This window comes from Micropterus salmoides, unplaced genomic scaffold (genome assembly GCF_014851395.1).
Source record: "Micropterus salmoides isolate LMB-PRFRI ecotype aquatic unplaced genomic scaffold, ASM1485139v1 Ms_hic_scaffold_14, whole genome shotgun sequence".
Classification (NCBI taxonomy): Eukaryota; Metazoa; Chordata; class Actinopteri; order Centrarchiformes; family Centrarchidae; genus Micropterus; species Micropterus salmoides.
Genome location: NW_024040485.1, coordinates 17113604 through 17139644, shown reverse-complemented (window position 1 = coordinate 17139644; position 26041 = coordinate 17113604). Strand labels below are relative to the sequence as shown.

The following is a 26041-nucleotide window of genomic DNA, read 5'->3' as shown; positions in this document are numbered from 1 at the left end:
AGTACAAAAGCTAAACAGTCAAGACATGTTTTGTTTTATGTGGCTACTGGCCATTTCAGTACCTGGAAGATGGATGTCAATCTGCTCCCTGAGTGATGATGGCAACATGACACTTTGGCTTTAGATATACTGTACAATGGTGCAGTTTCCTTGCCATTGATATAGGTTCAATGTTATTATTTTTTATCTCCACTATCAAGGGCAGATGCCTTGTGGTTTAGACAATCAGTGGTGCTTTAACAATGTAAATATTTCTGTTGCCTGAACTCTTGTCTATCCATCAGATTATAGTAGAAAAAAAAACAGTAAAGTTTAGCTGTCGCATGTAAGAAGTTACTGCGGGTGAGATTATTAAAAGTGAACAAAGAAATTCTTTAGAGCTATATCAACACGATGCAGATGCTTTGGAATTATCGTTCTTATCTTACATTATATTTATTCATTTAGCTGATGCTTTTATCCAAAGCAACTTACAATTGCTATACTTGTCAGAGGTTGCATGCCTCTGGAGCAACTAAGTGTGTTGCTCAGGGACACAATGGTGCATGGGTTACAGTGGGTTACAGTCTCTCACACGAAAGGCATGTGTCTTATCCATTGCACCATCACCACCCATCTTGGCTTCTGTGAATGTCTTACAAATGTTTTCCTTTTTGAGATTACGTTCAACATCATGTATCATTTGAATTCTTTTTATTCAACTCAAAACCATAATTGGCCTCTTTTTCAAGTTCTGTGTGTAAATGAATTGACCCAGAGACTTGATTCACGTGTCTAATTTTAAAATATTTATGATGGATGGGAAAGTTGTGAAACATAGGACACAGACAAACACTGATAAAGAAGTTGATTGAATTCCCATTTCATTTGTCCTGAACAAAATTAACACTGATGTTTCCTTAGCGCTTACTCGATGCAGATAGATCTTTTTTTTAAGAAATTCTAACATGTAGTTTCAGTCATATTTTCCTTCTTCAATTTGTATTTCACTCATGTCTAATCAAAGAAGACACAAATCACTATTAGTCTGTTTCACTGTTTCCAATCTTAATATGTTAATTTATTCAGCCAAGCTGTTCTGAAATATTATTTGAGAGTAAAGATTGTTGATAGTCGTGCCTAGAGTATCAACAGGGGGATATTAACTGCTTTTGGATGGAAAAGGATTGCTACATTTAAGAAAAAAACATTAAGCTTCCTGACTTTGGCTTGTGGAACAGCATCTGAACCTGATGTGAATTCCTTCCCTGCCAAAGTAATGGCGGACTCTTTCAGCACCCGTTTCACTTTTTCCCCTTAAAATATGCTTACGTTTGTGTGTACTGTGCTGTACTTCTCTAAATGTACCACCATCTACCATTTATTTCCCTCTATCTACCCACAGACTGTTTGTGGAAAGCCTCACTCCCCAACCCTGCTGACTTGCTGTCTTCTGTCCTTTTGGCTACAGTTTTGTTATTGTACTCCCCCATAGTTATGTACCTTCTTATTTGCCCCCTGCCATATTTTTTCCACCACTTCCATTGAAGCCCTTTGGCCTTGTATTACCACTGAAAAGCAATATTTTTTCCATCTCATGCATGGGAAGAAACCTCAGTGTTAAAAATAATGCATTGCTTTTGCCTCTTTCACGATCCTCTCACGCTGTGAAAGAGGGACAGACAGGTAAGAGAGAAGAAAGGGCAATAAAAGTGAGAAAAAATTATTAAATGATAAAACTACAACACATCAGTGTTATATGTTTTTCTCACCTTCCAGGCCTTCCTCACCTTGTCATTGGTTAATTTGGTACACTATAAATGAGTTGTAGCAAAGAACAAAAAGGAGAAGAAGAAGTTTTTCAACCTGATTGTCACTTATGTGATTTCAATAGATTAGCACAACTTTTACTGCGTTAATTTAATTCTCATTTTGTGGTTATTTAGGTTTAGCATAGATTGAGTGGCTTTGGAGGGAGGCCTAAATGGAGGGGGTTGATTTTTTTGGTTGGTTTTAAAACACTTTAATTTAAGTCCACCTATACATCATGTGTGATTGGAGTACAAAGATGTAATAAATGGTTTATAAGAGACTTTAATGTCATTTCAAGATCTAATGTGTTTATTCATTTGTTAACAACTATACTGAATGACAAATAGTAAAACACAGTTTTATAATATAAAATGTCTTCATAGAAGAAATTAGAATTGTTGACAAATACTGCCCATAAATAAACACTTAAAATGTCCGGATATCTGCCTACAACTGAATTATTGTTTGCTATAAACTATTTAATTCATGTTTATATACTGATTATACATGATAAATAGGGGAACTTAATGTAGAGGGGTACTGAGAAAGTAGGTTTTCGGGGCCTTTACATAAATGTGAGGGTGAAAAACATAAAGACAGAAAATGACGGAGGGAAACGGTCAAGGAAGCAGTAAAAATAATAGTACATTGTATTAAAATGTGCTATAACCTCTGTTAAACTTTGTCTTTGTCTGTCTCTCAGTCCTCGGCCCTCAGGATCTGCGGTTGGTCCGGATGACCGACGTCTCTCTCCTGGTTGAGTGGGAGTCAGTTCGTGGGGCAGAGTATTACATTTTGACATATCATCCCAAAGACGATGAGAGTGCCCTAGAGCAAGTAGGATTTTGTCATATCAGTAGGTGTGTCAAATAAAGGTTACCTAAGGTGTTTTAAAAACACATTATTTTCAACCCACTGTATCCTAGGTTCAGGTTCCCAACACAGAGAACTCCTACCTCATCACAGGACTGTCTCCTGGGGTCACCTACATTGTCCAGGTGTATGCTGTCATCAAAGAAATCCAAAGTGAAGCAGACAAGATTGAAGCTACCACAGGTGAGCAGGGGCTGCTGTGTTCAGCACTAAAAGTAACAGCCATCTTCTTCTTTAAATGAGAGTAATGCAGAATTAGATCCATTACTGGTGGAATGGGGCTGGGTGCAGCATGTTGCCTTTAACAGTGTACGTGGTTTAGGGCGAAGGCAGATGTGACCTATTAAAGACTCATGTGGCAGGGTGGTATGGCCTGCAGGTCTGAATGATTTAGTTTGATTTTCTGTGGATTAAATGGTCAAATTTGAGGTCACAAGAAAGTACATGTGTGAGGAGCATGAAAACACTAATATGTCAAGCTCTTAAATGTTTAGAAGACAGAGGTGTCGCAGATTAAGAATCTAGATTTCAGGCAAGAGACAAGGAAATGGCAAGAAACTGACTTTGCACATTTGAACATTAAAACCTTTTGATGTTCCTTCTTGGTATGGGTGGTCACCTGTTTATTCATGAATGAACAGTCTGTTCCACTCGTGTTGAATAATGAGAGTTTTTCTCCTGTATTTAAATCGACCGTGTATGCCTTTTACGCAGATGCTACGCTAAAAAGCAGTGAACACGCTGAAGTCTGTCATTACTTAGCGTTTCATTAAGCGCTGGTTTGTTAACCATTTAATTTAAAGGAAATAGCCCACGGATGTGTTTAGTGGAAATCGGACTTGCTCATAGATGTGGTAGAGACAGATGTAAAGAGAAAGAGATTACTAGACAGGATTGGTGGGTGTGAGTGAGACAGACAGACAGACAGAGGGACAGACTGAGTTTGATTGTAACGCGTGGTTAGCCTGGTTAGCCATGGAAAACCTCACATAGCACGGCATTCCCATATGGCCATGAGAAAACACTCCATCATCTGGCTTATGGTTGTCTGAGGAGTACACAGCATGAGGCAGACATTCACTGGTTACATAGTTTTCAACTTCAAACGATGATCTACTTCAAAGGAGGGTTTAAGTGAATGTTTTTCTTTTCCCCTTAGAACAACACAAGGGCTTGCATAAAAAATGCTAACCCTTTCCATTTGGTACCATTTGTTTTGTTTTGATAGTATGTCTTTTTTTCACCATATGCTGCAAATCCTGACATTCTCCCTCCCGCTATACTAATGTTCAAAATGTTACCTCTCTGTACATATTGTTTCACATATTTATGAAATGACATATGTGTTGAAAAGTGCTTTAGTGCTTCTAATGTATACCACTGTCTGGCTGTATAGTGACTCACAGTATCATAGCATAGGTTAAGCCAGTGATTATTGTTAACATACTGATATTTTTTACTTCTTTGACTTTAGTGCCATGGGCCAAAACTTGACAGAAACACTAATAAAAAACAATAATATAAATGCATTGTTTACACTGTTGTGTAAGACTGTGCAGGTAGGTATGGTTTTCACAGCATATTGTAGGACAGGGAATAGCTTGTTATTTATAGGCCAAAATACAAATGTTCTAATATCATGTTTGGTTATGATATTTTCTTGATGCCCAAAAGTGAAATTCCTGCTTGGGCCTCTCCCCAGGAAGGTAACATGCCATGGTGCAAGTGATTCATCTTCTGGCTCAAGGACATGGAACAGAGAAGTGCAGATGCTTGTATTTACAGGGGCTTTAATGCAGGGTTTCCGGTTTAAGGGTCATGTCTGTACTCCCAGTTCCACCTTGTTGTGCAACACTTGTATCCTTCCCAGACGTCTCAGCTATTGATGACATCCGAGTTCTTGGCCAGACAGAAGTCTCTATCCAGGTGGATTGGAAGAACCCACCAGCTAAGGTGGACCACTTCAGGCTCACACACACTGACCCGGCAGGACAGGAGGAGGAGCTGAACATACAGATGAGCCAAGAGGCGCGCACCAAACACACTATTGTGGGTAAGTAACAGAACGCAAGTTTTGTTATGCTCTTGTCTTAAAGTCTCTCCGGTTGGCTAACCAGGGTCTAGTAATGGATGTAACTTGAGTTTGGCTTAAAATGAAGAGCATTTGCTGTCTTTGCCCCTAAATTCTGTAATAATTTACCTCTCTGTCTAGATCATCAGATTCAATTGACATTTCTCATATGAGACAAGTCTCACATATACTTTTCTTTACTGATGTTTTGTTCTTTTGTTGATGTTATTTCTGTTTTGTTTTTTTGTTGCTTTCATGCCTCTTTGATGCTTTACATACATACAGTGAATATCCACACTCATGCACACATACAGTGTATATTTGTAAATACATTTCTGAATTGTATCAAATGATCAATATATTATATAATGCAGAATTGTATGAAATGTAACTCAATAAAAAATGTGAAAATCTTGTATAGTTATGTCACTTATGTTATTATCAGTTACATACATTAAAATATTAAGTAGATTAAGATTACATTCATGTAATAGTATAGAGCAGAGGTTCCTCACCCACCCATAGAGCCCTTAAAATGAAGCAATGTCTACTTGAGAAACTTCATCATAGGTTTTGGTTATGATCAGAGTAACCAAAATGTCTGACAAGAGGAAAGTATCAAGTATCTCGCAAGAAAGAAAAGTCAGATAAAGTAAACATGTGGCATAATGGTGTAATAGAAATATTTCCACTATAGACCTCTCAGCGGCTCCTGACCCCCAAGTAGGGAACTACTGGTATTGAATATTATATTGACCACAGTTCATTGCATCTTCGAGTTTTTAAAATGAAAAAAATGTGTCATTCTGCAGGCCTTTTTCCAGGAACAGAGTACCAGATCTCAGTGCAGGCCATCAAAGGAACTACTGAGGGAAAATCTTCCTCGGTTACTGGTGCCACAGGTTAGTGTCAATACATCAGCGATCCATTTAACCTAATGTGTTACTCAATGACCAGCGCCTGAGCAAATTCTGTATATTATCAGTTAGCACAAAATGGGCTTAATTTTTCCCAGATGGACTACCGCTGGACGGAAATTGCAGAGACTTGCGCTTGTCCTACCACTGACTGTGTCTGAATGGGATGACACTTATTTAATGATAGATCAGCGACATGTGGAAGGAAACACAGTGAAAGAAACAGTGAGGATTTCCATATTCCATTTAGTTTTGAATTGGGTGAAGCATCAAAGACAGCTCTTAGCTCTTGTCAAGCCACCTATAATTCACCCGTGGTCAGAACTTAATAGGGAAAACACATCTGTCACACACAATACTGACTGTATGATACAACCTGGTATTACCTTCCACACAAAGCCAATTATAATAGAGTAATGAATACAACCAGCAAGGAGCACGATTTGGGTCAATGATGGAGGGCTGGAATTTACAGCCTAATAATCTGGATAGGTCCAAATGACTATGGTGAACATGGTCACCAAGGGTAACATGATGCGAACGGTGTAACAACTATAAGATGATGGTTGAGGTGAGAAGGTCCATGATTTACAGAGTCCATCTGGTAATGTTGTATTTTAGCAGTGTGGCATTGAGCTGGACGCATTGGTCTAACCACGTTTTGGACTAGTTTTAGGACGTGAGGAGGAATTCATTTTATAGTTTCACTTTAACAGCTGGTCACTACATGCGGTTGCTTTAAAGTTGTTATTTAAGTGACTGACAAATGATCCATGATGCGTGCCATGGTCTCCAGTTACTCTCATTACTCTGCTCATTTGTGCTTTGTTATTTTCTACTTTTCTGTCTCTCATTTCCCTTCCTTTCTTTCCTCCTTTACCTTTACTTTCATCCACCCTAAGAGCTCAGTTCAAAAGCAGTCTCCAGGTTGATGGCTCTTCGTTTTTTAGACCCCGAGGCAGCCAATTTAATAGTTTTTAGTCATCAGTTAGCTAGGTGCTTTCAAGACCTCAACTCTCTTCTGTTGCAGCCAGTCAGGTACTCAAGGGCCCCTGTCAGTGCTAATCTTTTTTTTGTGTGTGTGTGTGCCACCTACTCGTGTAGTAATTATGTGTGTGTGTGTGTGTGTGTGTGTGTGTGTGTGTGTGTGTGTGTGTATGTGTGTGTGTTGGTGTTGGTGTGAATGTGCTAATCTACACCAGACAGACAGTGGCTTGTCTCTACTCCAGTAGCTACAATCCTTCATTTCAGGTGTTTCACGAAAAAGGCTTAGGGGTGATTGAGGGGGATAGACTTCAGCTCTATTTGCCAGCAGGGATGTGCTGGTTTCATGAAGACTGGCATGGCAAAACAGAGAGCATACTCACCTATTATCTCACAGAACATGCTGTTTGCATTGGTGCATGGTTATGTACAGTGAGAGATAAAAGGAACATAAGGAGGAAACACAAAAAACAGAGCAACAGCAATAACGAAAAGTAAGTGCTATGATTACAGCTGGAAATAACAGCATAGGGACAATAAGGAAGAATTAGAAATAAAAATATTTATAGGAAAATCTTGATAAAGAATAATGCAGGATATTAAAGAAATGAGTCACAAAGAGGCAATTTCGATGACATGGTATGAAACTTCATAGAGGATATCGATGACTCCTTCCATTATAGAAGATCCACTGTAAAAAGACATTTCTGTATTTTCGAATCGTTTTTACCATCTGTCTTCCACTTGTTCTCATGTTTCTCTTTCTCAATTTCTTTCAAAGTTCACCGTTCGTATGTTTTGTATCATATTTATTTTTCCTGACTTTCCTGACCACCAGTAAAATAAAATAAATTAAATAGACACATAAATAAATGAACCATTGAAACCATGAACCATTGTGGGTATTTATTTATGTTGTTTCTTCAAGATGAATTTGATTTTGATTTGTTTTTATTGATAGCAACACTTTGAATGGTGCTGAACATGAAGTTAGTATTCATTATGGCCTTGTAACTTGTTAAATGTGAAGACTACAGTATGTCTAGTTCTTGAATTGCGCTATATTTAATATGTATGATGCATCCACTGTGGTTCCTTTTTCAGCCTGTAGTGTGTTGGAATGATGCTGGTCTTGCAGAATTTGTGCAGTCTATATATATGTATATGTGTGTGTGTGTGTGTGTGTGTGTGTGTGTGTGTGTGTGTGTGTGTGTGTGTGAGATTCGGTGGGTGGCTGTATGGCGTCCTTTAACTGTCATCAGTACAATGACAGCTAACATTTAGGAAACACCAGAACCAAAGGGATCTGTACTTGGAGCAGACATTACATAGTCACTAACCTGCCAAAAGATTATAAGGCATATAAACACAACATACCACGGCTGCTGCTGCTGATTCAGTTTCAATAAAGTCACCACCTAGCCCTGTATAACCAAAAGCAGATGGGTTTGGCTTTGGCAGAGGACTTGAATGTTTAGTCTTTATGTTATCTGGACACGCTATAGCACCTCATGTTCTCCAGTGGGAGTACTCTGTCTGCTCAGACGCTGTCCATCAGCGCTTTCTGAGCCAGCTCTGTACAGTAGATGCCAGAAAAATGACGTGAAAATGTGAGAAGGGACATTTTCTAAAGACAACTATAAGAACTCTAACCCCTCCTTGTCTGTTCATTCTATTGGGGTGGTAAGAAACAGCTCTGTTGGCCTGTTCGTGTGGTTACGGTACAGTAAAGTTACTGTTTGTGCCTTCCACTTGTTGTGGCATTTGGAGGAGGACCTGTCATTTGTGCCCTTATGGATATATACAGCACCGTACACAGCACCATATCCTCAAAAGTGTGTTTTTTCAGTAACTGTTTACAATTGGTGTGTGGCTGTACCGAGGCCACACTTACATTTACATTTATTCATTTAGCTGACACTTTTATCCAAAGCGACTTATAATTGCTATGTCAGAGGTCGCACACCTCTGGAGCAACTAGGGGTTAAGTGTCTTGCTCAGGGACACAATGGTGGATGTCTCACAGTGGGAATCGAACCCAGGTCTCCACCACCGCTTCTTTATGTGATTCAGACATAACATGTACACAATTAGATGATATTCACATACAATTAGAAATGTGATGTAAACTGATTTATATTATTTTAGGGTAATAATATATTGGTACTTACTGGTGATTTAACAGCATTAGTACAGGCTTCATTAAAAAAAATACAAAAAGAACACTGTAGGTCTAATGGTGCGTTTATCAAAACTGAAATGCGCATGCCTGCTAGTGCAGTGGATGGATAATGAGAGGATCATTTATGATGGCAAAAGGAGCAATAGATATAATCCATGTTGTATGTTACTTCTACTTCTAGATGTGGCAAATAGACAACTTATTTCTGTAACAAAGAATCATGAGCTGCTTATGGTACAAATAGATCGTTGGACAATAAAACCCTCTGGTAGTCAGGGGACCTGCAACAAAACGTGTCCCACCTGACATACTGTAGTTTCTAAAACAATGGCACCTATTGGCTCACATATTTTACCTCAGCGCCATCAGCAGACATGGCTTCCACTGTACAGTGAGGCTATGAAGCTGTGAGGCTGTAAATGATGAAAGACTGCCTGTTACTGTGTGCCTTGTGGTCGATGTCTCTGCTGAACATGCCACCCATAATGGATAAGCTGTTTTCCAAGCCACAGCTCATGTTCTCTAGCCCGGTAGCCACTGTCACTACGCCGCTAGTGGGGTAGAGCGTCTGGAGAAACTCGATCCATCATACACTGTAAGTTCAGAGCAAATGCAAGGCGCCCTCAGAAATTAGAAGTGCTTGGAAAAAAAGATCTAATAGCATATAGAATACATCATACAGCCAAGGCAGCCTATAAGAGCAAAAGGAACTGCAGCAGTAGGACATTTGGTGTAAGGGGTAAAAAGCAATTGCAGACTTTCCTTCAAACTGTCAAATGCTTTTAACTTTCCTAGTTCATTTGGGCTGTCTGATTGTTTTAAGTCAATTCAAAACCCATTCATTTAATTTCCTTTAAGTGAATTGAGAGGACATCTGTAGCAAATATCAAGTTGGCTTATGTAGCATAATATATGATTTTAGAAAAAGCAAGTTTCATCCTCTTCAGACTGACTCTAGCAAAGGAGTGTTGTTATTAAAAGGTTCCGATTTATAAATGCTCTCAAGAGGTTTACCTTTTCTGCTGTTTTCAGGCCTGTTTTCGTCCAGCGTTGTCTTCACTGGGGACAAACAGACAGAGAGCACTATTTCTGGATAGATAGGAAAACAATACAACTTCAGATGTTGCAGGCTATACTGTATGGTGATTAGACATTTTCTCTTAAAACTATCTAGACATGTCAATGTGCACTTTTTTAAGACAATTTCAAAGCCACTGCTAGTGCCACTGAAATTCAATTACTAGTATGTGTGACAACCATGTCCCTGTGGCTGCCAAACTACAAGATGCAAACACAATCTGCCCCATGGCCTGATCATACTCACACAGTTCTGGTGTGAAACAATGAAAGTCTGTGGGAACGTTCTGCGATATAACAAATGTTAAGAGTACCACGTCTATGAACAGACCAACATAATACATCTGTCACAAACACGATGATTTGGTACAAACTGCTTATGATTTTTTTATGAATTTTTTGTATTAAGTTAAAGCAATGTTAATCAGTAATTGTAATTTGATCAAAAAATCAGCTTTTATTATCATGGTACACTAAATTGTAATAGGATGAATGGCGTCTCTGTCATTGCCACTCTGGGCCGAGGAGCCTGGTAAAGTGCTGTGTAACATTGAAATCTCAGGGAGGATCTATTGCGAGAACGGCAAAATGCTTTATAGCACCATATCACACCAACAAAACTCTTCAACAAGCAAGCTATGAGAAGAAGCAAAAAGTATATAATGTACAATGTAAGTTCTTTGGAAGAAGCTAACTGGGTATTCTCAGTATCAATATCATGGCAGAGGTTGCAAAGAGACCGAAGAAGATGTTGGCGAAGAGAGAAAGGGAGAGTGACGGAGCAAGAGACCAGACATAAGTTAATATCAGGCTTTTACTCATTGGTGTGAGTTAAAAGAGCTGAAATGATGCAGGACAGATGCCGAGCTGGCCTTCTTTCTGTTGGCCTAGTAAGTAATAACTTATTAGCTGGCTTACTGCGACTTTTGGTGTTGCACTTGCTTGATGTTTGGCTGTGTTAGCAAAGTTGTCAACTTGAGCCAGAGGTTTCACAGACAGAGGTTTAGCCACTAGCTATAAATCTTGAGTTGATGTCTCTGACTTGCTAGATAACACACGTATATATCAGTAATGTTAATGTGCTTTTACGTTTGTTGCCGTCTGGCCTTGTTGGTTAGCTTGCCACCCAAGTTGCAAGCAACATTATGCTGCTGCTGGTGGAGAGCGGTGCCGCAGCCGGGCGAGCAGGCAACATAACCGGGCAGCAGATTCTATAAATGTAACTAACAGCAGAGGTGAAGAGACTGAGGAAACTAAGAAGAGAAAAAGGGAGTAATCAAGCAAGAGGCTCCCAGGCTTTGGCAAGAGCTTTGTGAAATAAAAAGCTGCAAGACAGACGCTGAGCTGATATTCTTTCTGTATACTTAATTGGACTAGGGAGTTAATAACTTATTAGCTTTTGCACTTGTTGGTGTGTTAGCAAAGTTGTGGACCTTTTTTTGATCATAAGTAATGTAATCATAACAAATGCACGTGTACAGATGTCCTTAAGACAGCGGTGAATTACACTAACAAATACAATAACATTACAATAACAGTAGGGCTAAAAAATCACACAAAAAACCCAAATCTTCCATAATGTTACTTTAATGTCTCTTTATAGTCTCCAGTATAGTATTTAAAGAAACAGGACCAAACATTTAGAGGGATACCTACTACATGCTGTGTCATTTTGAATGTACACAATGTGATTTTCAACACGATGAGCGGATATGCAATTTCTGGGCTCCCTCAGTAGCACTCACTTAAGGTACTTAGACTACTGAATGAATCTAATTTTTAGGCCTTGGAGAAAACACTCAAAAGTAATAAAATAGAGCTATTATAAATTCTTTCTGTGGTTTAGCTCATGACAGACTGTCAAGCGATGCAGCCACAAGGATGGAAAAGTGACAACAAGAGAGGATAGAAAAAGAGGGGATATAGAGTTAGACATTTGCAAAGCTCCTTTATACTCCTGGATGCATCTTCAATCAGTTTTCATGAAGGCAGACTGCTCACTGACACAAGACTGACCTCGACTCAGCCACTGCCCCAGAGGGATAATCCTAAATGATGATTGCTTTTACATTTCCCTTCCCTTCCTTTGTGTCTCCCTTACTATGCCTCTGTGACTCTTATTTTTTGTCTCCCTCCCTCTCTTTGTTGCCCTCTCTCTTCTCTTTCATCATGAGTCCCTTGACAGAGACTAACACCCATCCACTCACACATGCACCACCAACTGCTCCTCCTGCGTCTGCCGTATGTCCCCTGTGATTCCTCAAGCCCGCTGACTTTTCAAACAGAGAGCTCTGTGTTCTGCTGTGCTCCTGTGTCCTCTTCCCACTGCAGCTCACCCTGTAGAGCTCAGTGAACAGACCATGAGGTTGGGTTATGTGCTAGCAATGTTCTTTTGAAGAGTTTCACAGAGCTCTTCTCTTGAGTACACATTTTCCTTTGGTTCCTCTGTCATCTTCAGTGTCCATACAAAACACAATATGGATAACAAGCTTACATATATTTATTTTGGAAAAGTTCTGTGTGCCACATACATACTTCAATAACAGTCAATATTTGTTTTTAAAATATGAGGTCGATCATCCCCCCATTGAGTTGTTTCACCGGGAGGCACTCCTAGGGATGCTTTCCGTAATGTTGTTAGACACCTTGTATAACAGTCTGAGCCTGTAAGTATCAAAAAGAAGCACGTTTTGTGGACTTTAATTTTGACAGACGCAATTGAGCCAATATTGCAGCCACCGCAGCTGATTGTCCTGCACGGATTCCAAAACTTTATGTACCTGCTAGTCTTTTTGACATGGTTTAAAAATAAATTGTTCTTTCCACACATCTCATGCTGCTTGCTCCTGCTGTAACTGCCAGTACTACTACTGTTGCTAGGCTTTTTCCATTTACTGCCCAATTGTCCCTGTGTTCCATGTATATTTGTTTGTTTGTTTTTGTTTTGTTTTGGGGGTTTTCTTCTTTTTTCATGATTGTGTTGTTTATGTACAGTATATCCTATATCTCAGGTAGATGTCTCCTGGTTTTTGTACCTTGGGTGCATTTGCTCAACCGAGTTTCTACAGCCAAAGTGGATGGACTGGAAGCATCAGTGAAGACGAACTCCTCGTTTTTTATTTGTCTGCATGTTTTTCACGTATACACACATGCTTTTTCACCTTCTTTAGACATTGATGCTCCTACTAACCTGGTCACAACTGAAGTAACCGAAGACACTGCAACAGTTTCATGGGATCGAGTCCAGGCAGAAATAGAAGGCTACATGTTGACCTACACCTCTGGTGAGGCCTCCAGTGCAGAGATCCCTGTAGGCCGTGACAGCACCTCATACAGGCTGATTGGCTTGAGGCCTGGAGTTCTCCACACTGTCTACATCTGGGCCTTCAAGGGAGACAAAGTCAGCAGGAAGAGTTCAACAGAAGCTGAAACAGGTAAACTTTGAATGGGACACTTGTTCATTGAAGGAGTAATCGATGGATTTGATCTTTTATGCGTTTCCACAATTAAAGACTTCACAGATGACATTTATATAAATGCCGGACAAATATGTTTAAAGGGTCTGGTGTATGATATGAAGTCAACAAAGAATTCCACAAAGGTAAGACATAAGTGATAAACTACTAATATTTTAGTTTGAACACAGTTTAAGATGTGCAATGTAAGAACAAATATTTTTATCCTCTGTACACTTTTTCAGTGACCTCACAATGACCTGTTATTCTCAGATATCTCAAGTGTTCCTACACAGTTTCTTTTCTGTATTTCTTAGCAGCCTGAGGGAAATATGTTATATGTTAATATGTTATAAGTGTCTCTTTTTCTTTAGGTCCTTTGTGTAAGACGCTCTTACCTCAAATAGCCCTTATGTACACACCAATCATTTCCTTTTGATCTTCTCTGTGTCAGTTTTATGCACAATTTTACTTGGTGACAGGAAGCAAGAAGCATCACAGTAGACATTTTACACTTAGCAAACGAACTGCTCTTGGCAGTTAGCTTGAAATTTGAACTCTCACCAAAAAAGGCTATTTAACATAATTACGCTGGACTCCTCATTTAAAGGCGGTTGAGTTTAGCCTGGGGATGAATATCTGAAAGACGTTTAAGAAGAGCCAATTTTACCTAGTCAACAAAGCCAGCTATTTTGTTTCTCTTGTGTTCTCCTGTCTCTTAATTTTTGCTATTGTGAACTTTAGCAGCTGTCGCTGTCTGCATTCATTTATGAAGAAAGGCAGCAGAAGAACACTTTTGAGTTCTGACTGGCATATATCCAAATTGCTTTAATAATTCAGTTCAACACGGGGACCAAAACTGTTGGGGCATACTCAGCAGCACAGTGGTAATGATATCTCATATGGTTAGGAATTCAGTATGAGCAGCAAATATAAATCCACAGTTACTGTAATTAATAATTGATCATCACAATATTTTAAGAATTTATTGGAATTGCGCTTCTGCAGGTGTCTGGTATGTTGTGATGTGTGTGTTTGTGTGTGTGTGTGTGTGTGTGTGTGTGTGTGCGTCTAAAAGCAGGAATGCCTTTACTTTGTGCCACTAAGGGCTTCCATTGCTTTTAGCCAAATGGGTAAAACATGAGTTGATTTGTTTGCTTAATATACCTGTCTTTCCATTTTTTTCTATTTTTATACACATTTCAATTTTTATTCAGGTTCCATTTTCAGAGTTGTACTGGTGCCTTTTGATGAGGGAAGCAGAAATGTTATCTCCAGTAACCTCACTCATGCAGCAACCAGCGGGAGAGCACATTTATGCAAATATCTGAAGTAGCTTGAAACTTACTTTGCGAGCTGGTGATGTTAACTGCTGGTTGCTGGTGAATTAACTATAACATGAGTGATATTATTAAATTATTATTTTGTCATGACAAATGAGAAGGAGCTAATAATTTCACAGATGTGTGAGATTATTTAATTTATGCATATGGTGTACACAATCCGTGATAAAATCAAAGGGCTGTGCTTTTTTTAAGTGGGCTCTTTCTTACCTGCAATGAATGCAAACATTCAGAATGATATAGAACAGCAAAGAGGCAAGATACATTATGCGATTCATCTTGAAGCCAAACCAGTGAAACTGTATCACATCAGTGGTTCAGATTTTTCTTAACAAGAACAAACAGTGTTCTGTCACCATCTGTTGTTTGCAATAGTAGTTTGCATGTTCTTTAATTAACATAGTTTATAGTATACTCTTAGTAGCCTGCATACATGACTAACGTGTGATATGACGTCAAACTTGGATTCAAAACCTCAACAGAATAAAATGTCACATAATTTAAACATTTGTTAAATAACCATTAATGATTGTTTCTAAAAAGTGTTCATCTTCTTGATGAGAAAATGACTACTTCTGGTTAAAGGACCCCCAAAAAAAACCCTCCAAACTACATTATACTGATTTGGATCAGCTATGTGTAGTTCTTGTTAGGTTTGCACTGGATGCAGTGATACCCGATTAGTAGTCCATACTAACCATAACTCCCCATACAGAGCTGGACGCTCCTGCTAACGTCTTGGCCCAAGATGAAACAGAGTCCAGCTTCAGGGTGTCCTGGGATCACACCCAGGCAGAAATTGATGGCTACGTCCTAACTTACAGCTCCTCTGAGGGTTCAAGTGAAGAAATCCCAATTGGGTCTGACAGTTCTTCATACATGCTGTCCAGCCTGAGGCCAGGTGTCCTCTACACGGTGTACATCTGGGCCATCAAGGGGAGCAAAGTCAGCAGGAAGATCTCAACACAAGCTGAGACAGGTCACACATCTAAGACTTTCTTCCAAAGCTCTACCAGCTAATGCCAAATTTAGGGTGAAATGCTAATCTACATGCACTGGTAGGGTTTAGGCACCTTAAAACATTTTGATAAGACAACTTCAAAGACAAGTAAGTTTCACAACCTTTTTATTTTTCTAGATGGTTACCTTACCAACAACTGTTTTAGATGTAACTTTAAACCATTAATAGACCAATAGACCAATCAGTCTATTTCAAAAACACAACTCTCCTACTAATGCTCCTACTAAGCTCTTGGCCAAAGGTGAAAAAAAGAGCTGGTACAGCTCATTTGTAGTTTGCACCAGTAATGTATTAATATCCTCTACTAACATGTCCCTCTAGAACTGGATGCTCCTGCTAACCTCTCAGCTCAAGATGAAACAGAGTCCAGCTTCAGCGTGTCATGGGATCCAGCCCAGTCCGAAATAGATGGCTACATCTTAACCTACAGTTCTTCAGAGGGCTCTAGTGGCGAGATTCCAGTGGGGCCTGACAGCACCTCTTACGTGCTGACTAGTTTAAGGCCTGGCGTCTTCTACACTGTCTACATCTGGGCCATCAAAGGAAACAAAGCCAGCAAGAAGATCTCGACACAAGCTGAGACAGGTCTCAAATCTACCATTTTCTGTTGAACCCAGTTAAAGCTGTTGAAATACTCACCTCTTTTGTGTTTATGTTTAATACATTATGTTTTGACAAGACTTCTCCATTGTAAACCCCAAAAGAAAATGTGTTTCTCACATGGTAGACTATTCAGAATCAGCTTGTTTGTTTAAAGGACATTTCCAATGTGTTCCAATCTATCTACTTGCCAACTTCTTATGCGGGTCACGGCTAGCAAAGCAGCCCGGACATCCTTTTTCCCAACAACTTACTCCATCTCCAGCGTGTCCTGCAGTCTCCCCTCAGTCAGCCATGTGGTGAGCATAAGGATGCACTCAGGGCCAAGGCCCATACTTTCAAGTGACCAAAACAACTCTACCTGCTACTGTGGAAGAGAAGCCACTGCATTCATTGTTCCTCTCAGACACTTCACTCTGTCATGCAGACAGAGGCCAGCCAACATGTTGGGGAACCTCATGTCAGTTAGCCTCTTGGAGCCAACAATATGATCATTTCAGTTGCATGTACTGTGCTACCCAATGTTTGTGACCAGAGATGGAGGACGAGTTGAAGATTGACTTGGGGAATTCAGAGCTTTGGCTCAGCTCTCTCTTCATTAGCAGGATCTGATATGTTTTCATTGCTACATCCAATTCCCCTAATGTTTCATCTTTCTCCTACACTCTATCTCGTTTGTAAAATCCCAATTTACCTGGATCCCTGCTTGGAGCAGCTGCCTATTTATCTTAATAAGACAAGACACATTTTACCAGAAGAGGACTGTGGAAGCCTCGGTCTGACAGCCTCAGTCTGACAGCCTTTTTCACTCCTCCTGTCCACCACAATGATCTTGGGGTGACAAGCACTCTTTGCTCTTCTAACAGGTAATGCACCCCGCCCAACTTCTATGAGCTAGGTTCACCGCAAGCCTGGCTCCAGGAATGGGCTCTAACCCTTGACTCCATATTCAAAACTGGGTTCTCCATATAATCTCTTGGCCCATCACCAGTGTTTCGGGAGTCAGTGGGCAGTCAAAACTCAGTGGATACATGTTTACCTACAGTTCTGATGAGAGCTCAAGTATACAGACACCTTTTGGACCCCATGCTGTCTTTTACAAGCTTACTGAGTCCTTGTGTCCTTTTCATTTACATTTGGGCTGTGAGGAGGCACAAAGCTAATGGGAAGATTTAAACATATATCTTATCTCAAATATATGGAGAGGGCATCTAGATGCAATATATGAAAGTAGACATTCTCCTTGTAATTACCATGATATTACTAATATTTTAGCAATGCATGTCTGTTCACCGTGGATGAGAAATGAAACAATACATAATGTAGTTTGCATCAGTAGTGTATTAACCACTTCCACTAACATCTTCCTCTAGAACTGGATGCTCCTGCTAACCTCTTAGCCCGAGATGAAACAGAGTCCAGCTTCAGCGTGTCATGGGATCCAGTCCTGGCAGACATTGATAGCTACGTCCTTACCTACAGCTCCTCCGAGGGCTCTAGTGAGGAAATCCCAGTCGGGTCTGACAGCACCTCTTACAGGCTGACTGGCCTGAGGCCTGGGGTCTTCTACACTGCCTACATCTGGGCCATCAAGGGGAGGAAAGCCAGCAGGAAGATTTCAACAAAAGCTGAGACAGGTTAATATGCTATGAACAGGCAGGTTTTTTTTGGTAATAATAAGGGGAGGCAATAATCAGATTTTTATATAAGCCAACTATGAGAATGAGTGTGTTAATGCAAAACACCCGCTGTATAAGCAGGGCTGGAAATTGGAGGAGGAACACTCTGTGCAACAGCCATAAGCACTACTGCTGTAGCACTGTTTAAAAAATGCTGTGATCTTAGCACAAAGCACGAAAAGTTCCAGTTATTTTTGCATACACAAACTCAAACAGATTACTGCTCTATTACTGTCTGTCTGATAATGCTGATTTGCAGTCAATTAGGGTCTGCCACATATGGCCCTCGTTTTAGGGAATATTGGTTCTACAGAAGCACTAATAGGCAGGATCTTGGAACAGTATTGTGTACAGAAGCAAGAAAGTCGCCTTTCAGATGAAGAGGACACAAACTACAGTAATTTCATTCCTATAGACTTGATAAGAAATTATTTTATTTTACTTTATTTTATGATGAAAAACAGCATTGAAGTTAGTTGTGGATCCCTGCACCCGTAGATGTATTTTACTTCTTTAATGTAAATGTTTAATCTGACAATACTGGAAACACTTGTATTCACAGGGGTCAGGTTTAAGTATCAGAGGTCAGGGAATACATCTGGGTTGTTTCGTTAGTACAGAGGTACTTGCATCATGTGTGAGCAGTAACTTTTTAATACATCAGTATAACCCTTAAAACTGCTGATAGTCTCAAAAACAGTAATTCAGTCAATGTTAATCATCTACTATATTTTTTAGACACCTGCAAACCAAGTGAACTTGGTGTGGCTTAATTTGTTAATCTAATAATAATGATGCTTTTGATTTTATGTACACACAAAAAAGCGATCCATCAATTCTTAGACCATATGACCTTTGATTTAGTCAGAACTTGTTTTCTCTAAACATCTCAACTGTCAGGAAGCACCAAAACTCCTGCTCTGGCAGGAAATGGTTCCCATAGGCCAGGCCAGGTCACCGAGTATGTCTTGCAACTTAGTGTGGGGTAAAAATAGCAGAGGCAGCACATGGTGAATGAGTTACAACAGGGGTATCTTTGTGTGAGCCAGATGAACTGTAAAATCACCTGGGAGCTCTAAGTGAAAGCTGGATCTTTTTCAATTAGGCAGCAAATGGCAGAGTTTTGGATTATAAACTTGTCTGGCCATAACTCATTAGGAACCATCAGGGACTGCAAAATCAACACAGCGTTGGGTTCTGATAGGAAAGCCATTGTGTCAAAAGATAACATCTGGGACACATAAAAGCATGTATTACTACAATTGTGACTTTATTGGACTAAGCACCATTAACGTGTCAGTTAAAATTGTCTCCAACCAACATCACTGCGTTTTACAGACTATTGATACCAGTGGTTCTACTAAATTTGTCACTATTCACACAATTTTTTACAGTAACAATTTAATTACCAGTAAAGCAGTTTAATTTTTTCAGCTACAATAAAACTGGCAATTGGTTGAATATAAATTGAAGACAGTGTTTTTACCAGAAGAGAACTGAAAGTATGACTCTTGACTTATAAATAATAATTGTGTGGGCTGATATTGTTCGTCATGCTGACATAAACTTCCTCTAATTTCTTGAGCTACGGGACGTCAAGGCCCCCACTGTTACAGCAGGCGTCTTCATGTCGGACAAATTATTTCAGCGTCTGTTTCAGGTCAAACCGCCAAAGCATTTAAATAAGGCAGAGGAATAACTGCCAGTTTATCTGCAGAGGCAGATTGTAACTCTGCAGGTGGATGGTAGTCATTTCTGGTGTTGCAGAGAGTCTGAAAAGCAACAACGTCACATACATTAATGTTGCACTTATCGTTGAGGTAGGTAAGGGAACAAAGGGCGATGAATACTGCACTGCAAAGTTATGTGTTAATAATATGGTTAAATACGACTATTAGCATAAAATGATGATTTTACAAAAACAACTATTTAATTAAAGAGACTCTTTTTTTCTTTGGAGTCACTCACAATTGATTATTCCCCAGTTTTAGTGAACAAACGTAAGTAAAAGCAGCACCAAAATCCTCTGCTCACTCAGTCCAGACCTGAGTCGGTTTGATGCATTAATGGACATACAGTAGACACCATGTTCATATGCTGTAATCCTCTCTGATTTACACTCTAACCCGCAGACATTGATGCCCCTAAGGACCTGAAGGCAGCAGATGTGACGCTGGACTCTGCTGTTTTGACTTGGATTCCTCCTTTCGCTGACATTGAGGGGTACATCCTCACCTACAGAGATGAGGATGGCCACATGGAGGTATTTAGCTATAAGGTTTGACGCATACTTTGTCACCCAAACAGAAAAAAGGTTAACTTAAGTTTTGGTTGTACTTATTTAGACTTAACATACTGTTCACACTGAATCGTTGTACGTGCACTGACTTTTATCCAGCTTTCCTTTAATGCAGAATCATAATGCCAGAAATTAGGTATTAAACTATGTATATTTGCATTTATTTTTTTATACCACTGCTACATTACTGCAAAAACACAACTTCATATGCAAAACTGAGTATGACTGTGTAGGAGGAAGCAAAAACCTGTTATTCGCCATTGTATAAAACTAGTGCTGCAGTTACTTTGAGCATCCTGTCGCAAAATTGGAATATTGAACTACACAAGTAGCTGTTTTGGTCTTTGCAAGTATGCAAATACTACTTGGAAAACCGTTTCTTCACAATTTGAAATAACCTGAGGCTGCAGTAAAGCAGCATGTTCAATTTAAGCTCTGTGGAACGCTGCCCTCTTGTGGTCAAAAGTAAAATAAAACTACCGGAAGTCATTTAATGGTTGAAGTGATTGAACTTTCCCATGATACTTTTTAAAGCTTTTCTTAGAATTGAGTAGCCCATTTAAATGTATGTCTCTAATTGAAGTTCAAGACAGTTGCATCACTCAAACAGTGAATTTGATCAAAGGCAACATTACATACCATGCATTATGTTGGACAACTACATAATATAATTTACTGAGTTATCAGTAAGATTAACTGCAGTTGTTGCTTATTGTGGTCAGACGGTTGAAAAGCAGCTTGCAGCTAGAGAGAGCAGTTTTACCGTATCCAGTTTGGAGATGGGGAAGCGATACATTGTCACCATCATTGCCTATAGGGGCAACAAGCGGAGCAAGGTGGAAGAGACCATCTTCAAAACAGGTCTGTACACTGCTGTCTTCCAAAGATTACATGTATAATCCTAGTTCCTTTTTATCGCATTATTATGTCAGTTGTCTGACATTTATCAGATTCTGTCATGTTGCATGTTCTGTACCGTTATTATTAGTAGTATTAAGTAAACATTAATAATGTCATCACATCCTCTTCCCAAGTTGGTCTCGTGTACCCATTCCCCATGGACTGCGTTCAGATCATGAAGAATGGCAATAAGAGGAGCGGTATCTACACCATCTATATAAACAATGACCGCTCCAAACCAATTGAGGCTTATTGCGACATGGACACTGATGGAGGCGGCTGGCTGGTACAAATTATTGATAAACTGCACAGACCAAAATACAGTTTCAGAATATTAATAATACTGTTTTTGTTTTTTATCATTATCAGTTACAGTCATGTTTGTTTTATGTGGACAGAATTTGTACCAGTAAACTCGTCACGATGTATAATATCTTTAGTGGTCTTTCAAAGTCTGAATTATTATCCTGATAATGTAGGATCCAGTGTTATTGGAGCTCAACTTTATGAAAATGCAGTACTCCTTTGCTGGAGTTCCCCTTTATTGATAGTAGTTGACAGGTACAATGATACCAAAATTTTAGTGGTAGACATGGTAACAAACAAATTGTTTGAAACATTTATGTAACAGCTGTCACTGAAAGTCCTGTGCTCGCTGCCTTCAGGTGCTCCAGCGACGTACTACTGGCAAGCTGGACTTTATGAAACGCTGGAAGCAGTACATAGCAGGTTTTGGCAACATGACAGACGAGTTCTGGATTGGTGAGCACTCCAATTTTCTGTCTGTTTTCTGCAGCCATTGAAGCATGCTTATGAGCAGTAATGGAGTATTTCTTCTTGCTTTCACATTCTCTGTCTGTTCCCTCAGGTCTGGATAAGATATATGAGCTCACCAACACTCCTGCTCCTACTGAGCTGAGGTTTGACTTGGGTGTGGGCTCAGAGAGAGCCTATGCTGTATATGACAACTTTAAGATTGCACCGGTCAAGCAAAAGTTCAAACTCACTATTGGCAAATACAGTGGGACAGCAGGTGGGCCTAAAACCTTTCTCCAAACTACTAGCGATATGATAAACTTCCACTGAGAAGACAACATGAACAGCGTTCAGAGCTTACGTTTTCTCTCTTGCACATTACTCAAAAAAAAAGGATAAGAAGAGCAGGCAAGAATGGCAGTGAGACAGACAGAGGTGGGAATACAGGGCTTTCAAGTAGTAGGCACCTCACCCATCATTCTGTGGGGTGCTGAGAAAGCAAATACACACAAACAGTAGGTGGGATATTTGTTCCAGAAACTCATATTCAGCCAGTTATAGACAGTAGCTATATAGGGAAGGCGGTATCTGAAGATGTCGGAGTTTTAGTGGGCTTTGAAGGCAGACAGGCGCGCAGCAAGTGGGACGCTGTGTCTACACATACCACTGTGTGCTGAAACAACATATACTGTATCTCTCTATTTTTGGCATTTTATTAAATTTCATCCGCCAGGGACCACGTGGAAGAAAAAGGAGTGAGCAGCAGTCTGTGAATATTTTGTGACTAGAAGAAGGTTACACAGCCTCTTTAGAGTTTTTCAATGTTTAAACACTACTCATTATTATTATTAATTATGGTTGATGATCCCCAGGCGATGCCATGACCTACCACCAAGGCCGACCCTGGACTACTGTTGACTCAGATAACGACATCGCACTGGGTAACTGTGCCCTGACCCACCGTGGTGCCTGGTGGTACAAAAACTGTCACCTGGCCAACCTCAACGGAAAATGGGGAGACAACAGGCACAGTTTGGTGAGTGAGCAGGGAGGCATCTCTGCACTGGATCATACATTGTTTTTTTGCCCGTAGGGTGCTTTCCTGTCATTATTCTGAATCTGCCAATGTCGGGTTAAAAATAACAATACCATTTATAAAAAGTAGATAGTGGAGAGAGGTGTAGTTCATTTTCCTTTCAAATAAATAGATTTTTATAACGTGCAAAATTCTGCGTCAGCATACATGCATCTAAGTGTATTAAATCGTACTGTTCTGTTGTTGACATTAATACTCTCAAACATGAAAGGTTTAACATCAAGAAAATGAAGTTGACTCTTACAGTTGGAGTGTGCCTTTACACCAACATGTGGCACTGACATTATTATGTGATGACAGATTAATAGTGACCCAGGTTACAAGTTAACAGTCTCTGGATCCTTGAGCTAAGGCTGTAGGCTGTCAAACATCATGCATGCCTCACTCCATCCGTCCCAGTAAACGACTTTATTCTCCCACTCTGTGTGATGTTCTAGCATTTAAATCTGCTTCATTAACTTAAGCTGTACTGTAGACAAACAATAGGGATCTTTTCTAATAATAATGCAAGCGCATCCTAAAAGTCATTTATTCTCTGCGTTTGTCTTTCTGAATCCCCTTCTGCCTGAAATGTCACTGTGGCAAATAACATTTTCATTGAGTGTTCTTGGTTAATTCAGCAGTTATTGAAAGTTTCAACACTCGGGTTTGGTTACAAAGTTAGGAAGAGTTTTGCTGATTTCTTTTCTATTCATTTTTCTGCTCTCCTGTTGCGATGTAGAACTAACCATCGTGATCCCCACCAAAAAATCATTGTTTCTGAATATACCTGTACTTACAAAAAGATGAAAATAAAAGAGCAAGCTGACCAAGAGGCTGTTTCCTGGTCAGCAATCAAAGACAACTTCACTCCAGCTCGCTTGTAGTTGTTTTGTTTTGGATTGTTGAGGTGAAGCTGAAGTGGCCCGCATCCATCGGCAGTGATAAGAAAACACATTTCTCACACCAGCTATAAACTGTAAGTGTTTTTTTACCAGGTTGATAGGGTAACAACAACAGTTATTATGTCTAAGGGAGACTGATACTGAAGGTACTGCCAGGGGAGAGCTCTGCTCTTGCAGAGATTTCATCCATAATATTGCCGCTGCAGATGTCTCCTGCAACGTTTGTCGGCGAAATGCAATAACAGTCTAAACAAGTTTGTACTCACATGAAATGAAGCCAGAGGCTGGTATTTATTAGTGTTTGTCATTCTGCCTGTCTTATCATGCCGCCTGCCTCTTCTGTGACTCCATCTCTCTCCTCTCTGTCTCTCACCGTTTTCGTTTTTGCCTCCCCCATTTCCCCTCTCATTCCTCTTTCACCACTCTACATATTTCTCTGGTCTCTCTTTCTTTCTATATTTCAATCTCTCTCTCTCTCTCCCTCTCTTGCTCAATCTGCTGTGCTGCTGTCAGGGAGTAAACTGGGAACCGTGGAAGGGCCACCTGATGTCCCTGGACTTCACTGAGATGAAGATCCGCCCTCTGGGAGCCTTGTCCAGCAGGAAGAGGCGATCGTTGATGGCCAGAGAGAAGAACAGAACCACAAACCTCCAAAAGAAATAAGAGGGCACCTTCCACTTATACCACAACAACCCATTGACCTGCCACCACGCTAGATTTGGGTACAGACATGTATGTCTTGGTCTTTTGACCACACAAGAATTCCTTACTGATCTAGTTACCAGTATTAACGCTGACAGTATTTAGACTTGTGGGGCAAAAAGACGAAAGCTCATATGTAATAGTAAATTATTATCTGTTTGTATACAATGACATTCATCAGAAATTCAGTGTGATTGTTGGAAAGCGGTGAATAGGAAACTGCCCTAGAGTTGTTTTGAAGTGAAGTTGTACTTAAACGAATTTAGTCTATCAGTTATAAAGCAATTGTTATTCTAAATAATACTGTTTCACTGATTCTGGTAGTAATTTCGATTATAAAGTTGAGAACCAAGAAATCAATTTTTTCTCCTATTAATGCATTAATTTTAACTTTTTCTTTTTAAGCCTTAGAGCTGCAGCTGAGGTTATTTGTATTATATTTGTATATTAACAACATAAATGTAAAGTTGTTATAATGGCTCGTGTGTTTTGTTTTAAGGTCAGTTGTGGACGATTAGCGAGTTAGCGCCCTGAGTTTATTGATTATGAAGCTGGCTGGCTGTGTCACATTAAGCTGCCAGTGTGCCGCAAACACTGTCACATCACATTAGTTCGTGTAGGACAATCCAGGGAAAAACAATAGATGGCTGTTTTGAATGACCATATTGCTCCTGCTTTACATTCATACTGTAGAGACAGCGCATATCAATCACTGTGATGTGCCCGTATCATAATGCCAATAAGAATGAAGTTTGTTTGCCCCATCCTCAGGAACATAATGACAAAACTCTTGTTTTCAATCTGGAAAGCTGACAAAGGTTATTAATACTGCATTGAGTTTATTACACAATTAAATTTTTTTTTTTCACTTTTATTACTCTCGGTTTATGTGACACAGACAGAGAACATCAATCAACCTTTCTGCTAATCTGCCAGAATTGATTTGTTGTCTCCGCTCCTCATAAATAAATTTCATTTGAAGCGTTCATGGCCCATAAAGGTTTTACTCCAATCAGTTTCTTAATCACGATGTTCAAGGTCCGAAAAATCCTGTATGTGACTCTTTTTTATTTAGTAATTGTGTTGTCAAACTTAAATGGCTGCTCATTCGTATCCATGCAATACATTCACACAATAAATAAATAAAGGTTTTGTTAAATGAAGACATTGTCATTTTCCTTGTCCAAGGATAGCTACAACCTTTAAGGAACACAGGTCGAACATAATTAATAAGATCAGAGACTGGATTAGGCACCAGATCCAAAAAAAAAAGGAGTTAGTGTGGGGGAATATTTTGTACCTATTTCTTAAGGGGCTTTGTTGATGTAACAGGGAAAAGTAAGACAGGTCTAGCTTAGAGTAATTTAGCTGACCCCATAAGTCTTTTCTGACATTCTAGCTTTAGGTATTT

The 26041-nt window shown here is 39.7% G+C and overlaps 1 protein-coding gene across 3 annotated transcripts in view; it reads left to right on the top strand.

Moving 5' to 3' along the window:
* Window positions 1–25793, top strand: part of tnn (tenascin N) — a 39326-nt gene extending 13533 nt beyond the window's left edge. For 2 of the 3 annotated variants that reach the window (XM_038718062.1, XM_038718061.1), the window contains exons 5-19: window positions 2495–2628; window positions 2718–2847; window positions 4535–4717; window positions 5548–5637; window positions 13066–13329; window positions 15409–15672; window positions 16036–16299; window positions 17688–17951; window positions 20126–20256; window positions 21015–21153; window positions 21327–21478; window positions 21858–21954; window positions 22061–22225; window positions 22821–22984; window positions 24442–25793. In XM_038718062.1, the coding sequence (XP_038573990.1) occupies window positions 2495–2628; window positions 2718–2847; window positions 4535–4717; window positions 5548–5637; window positions 13066–13329; window positions 15409–15672; window positions 16036–16299; window positions 17688–17951; window positions 20126–20256; window positions 21015–21153; window positions 21327–21478; window positions 21858–21954; window positions 22061–22225; window positions 22821–22984; window positions 24442–24591 (2591 nt within the window). In that variant the 3' untranslated portion in view covers window positions 24592–25793. The remainder of the gene's footprint in view (window positions 1–2494; window positions 2629–2717; window positions 2848–4534; window positions 4718–5547; window positions 5638–13065; window positions 13330–15408; window positions 15673–16035; window positions 16300–17687; window positions 17952–20125; window positions 20257–21014; window positions 21154–21326; window positions 21479–21857; window positions 21955–22060; window positions 22226–22820; window positions 22985–24441) is intronic. The other variant, XM_038718064.1, reaches the window with a different exon arrangement.
* The last annotated feature ends 248 nt before the right edge of the window (window positions 25794–26041 follow it).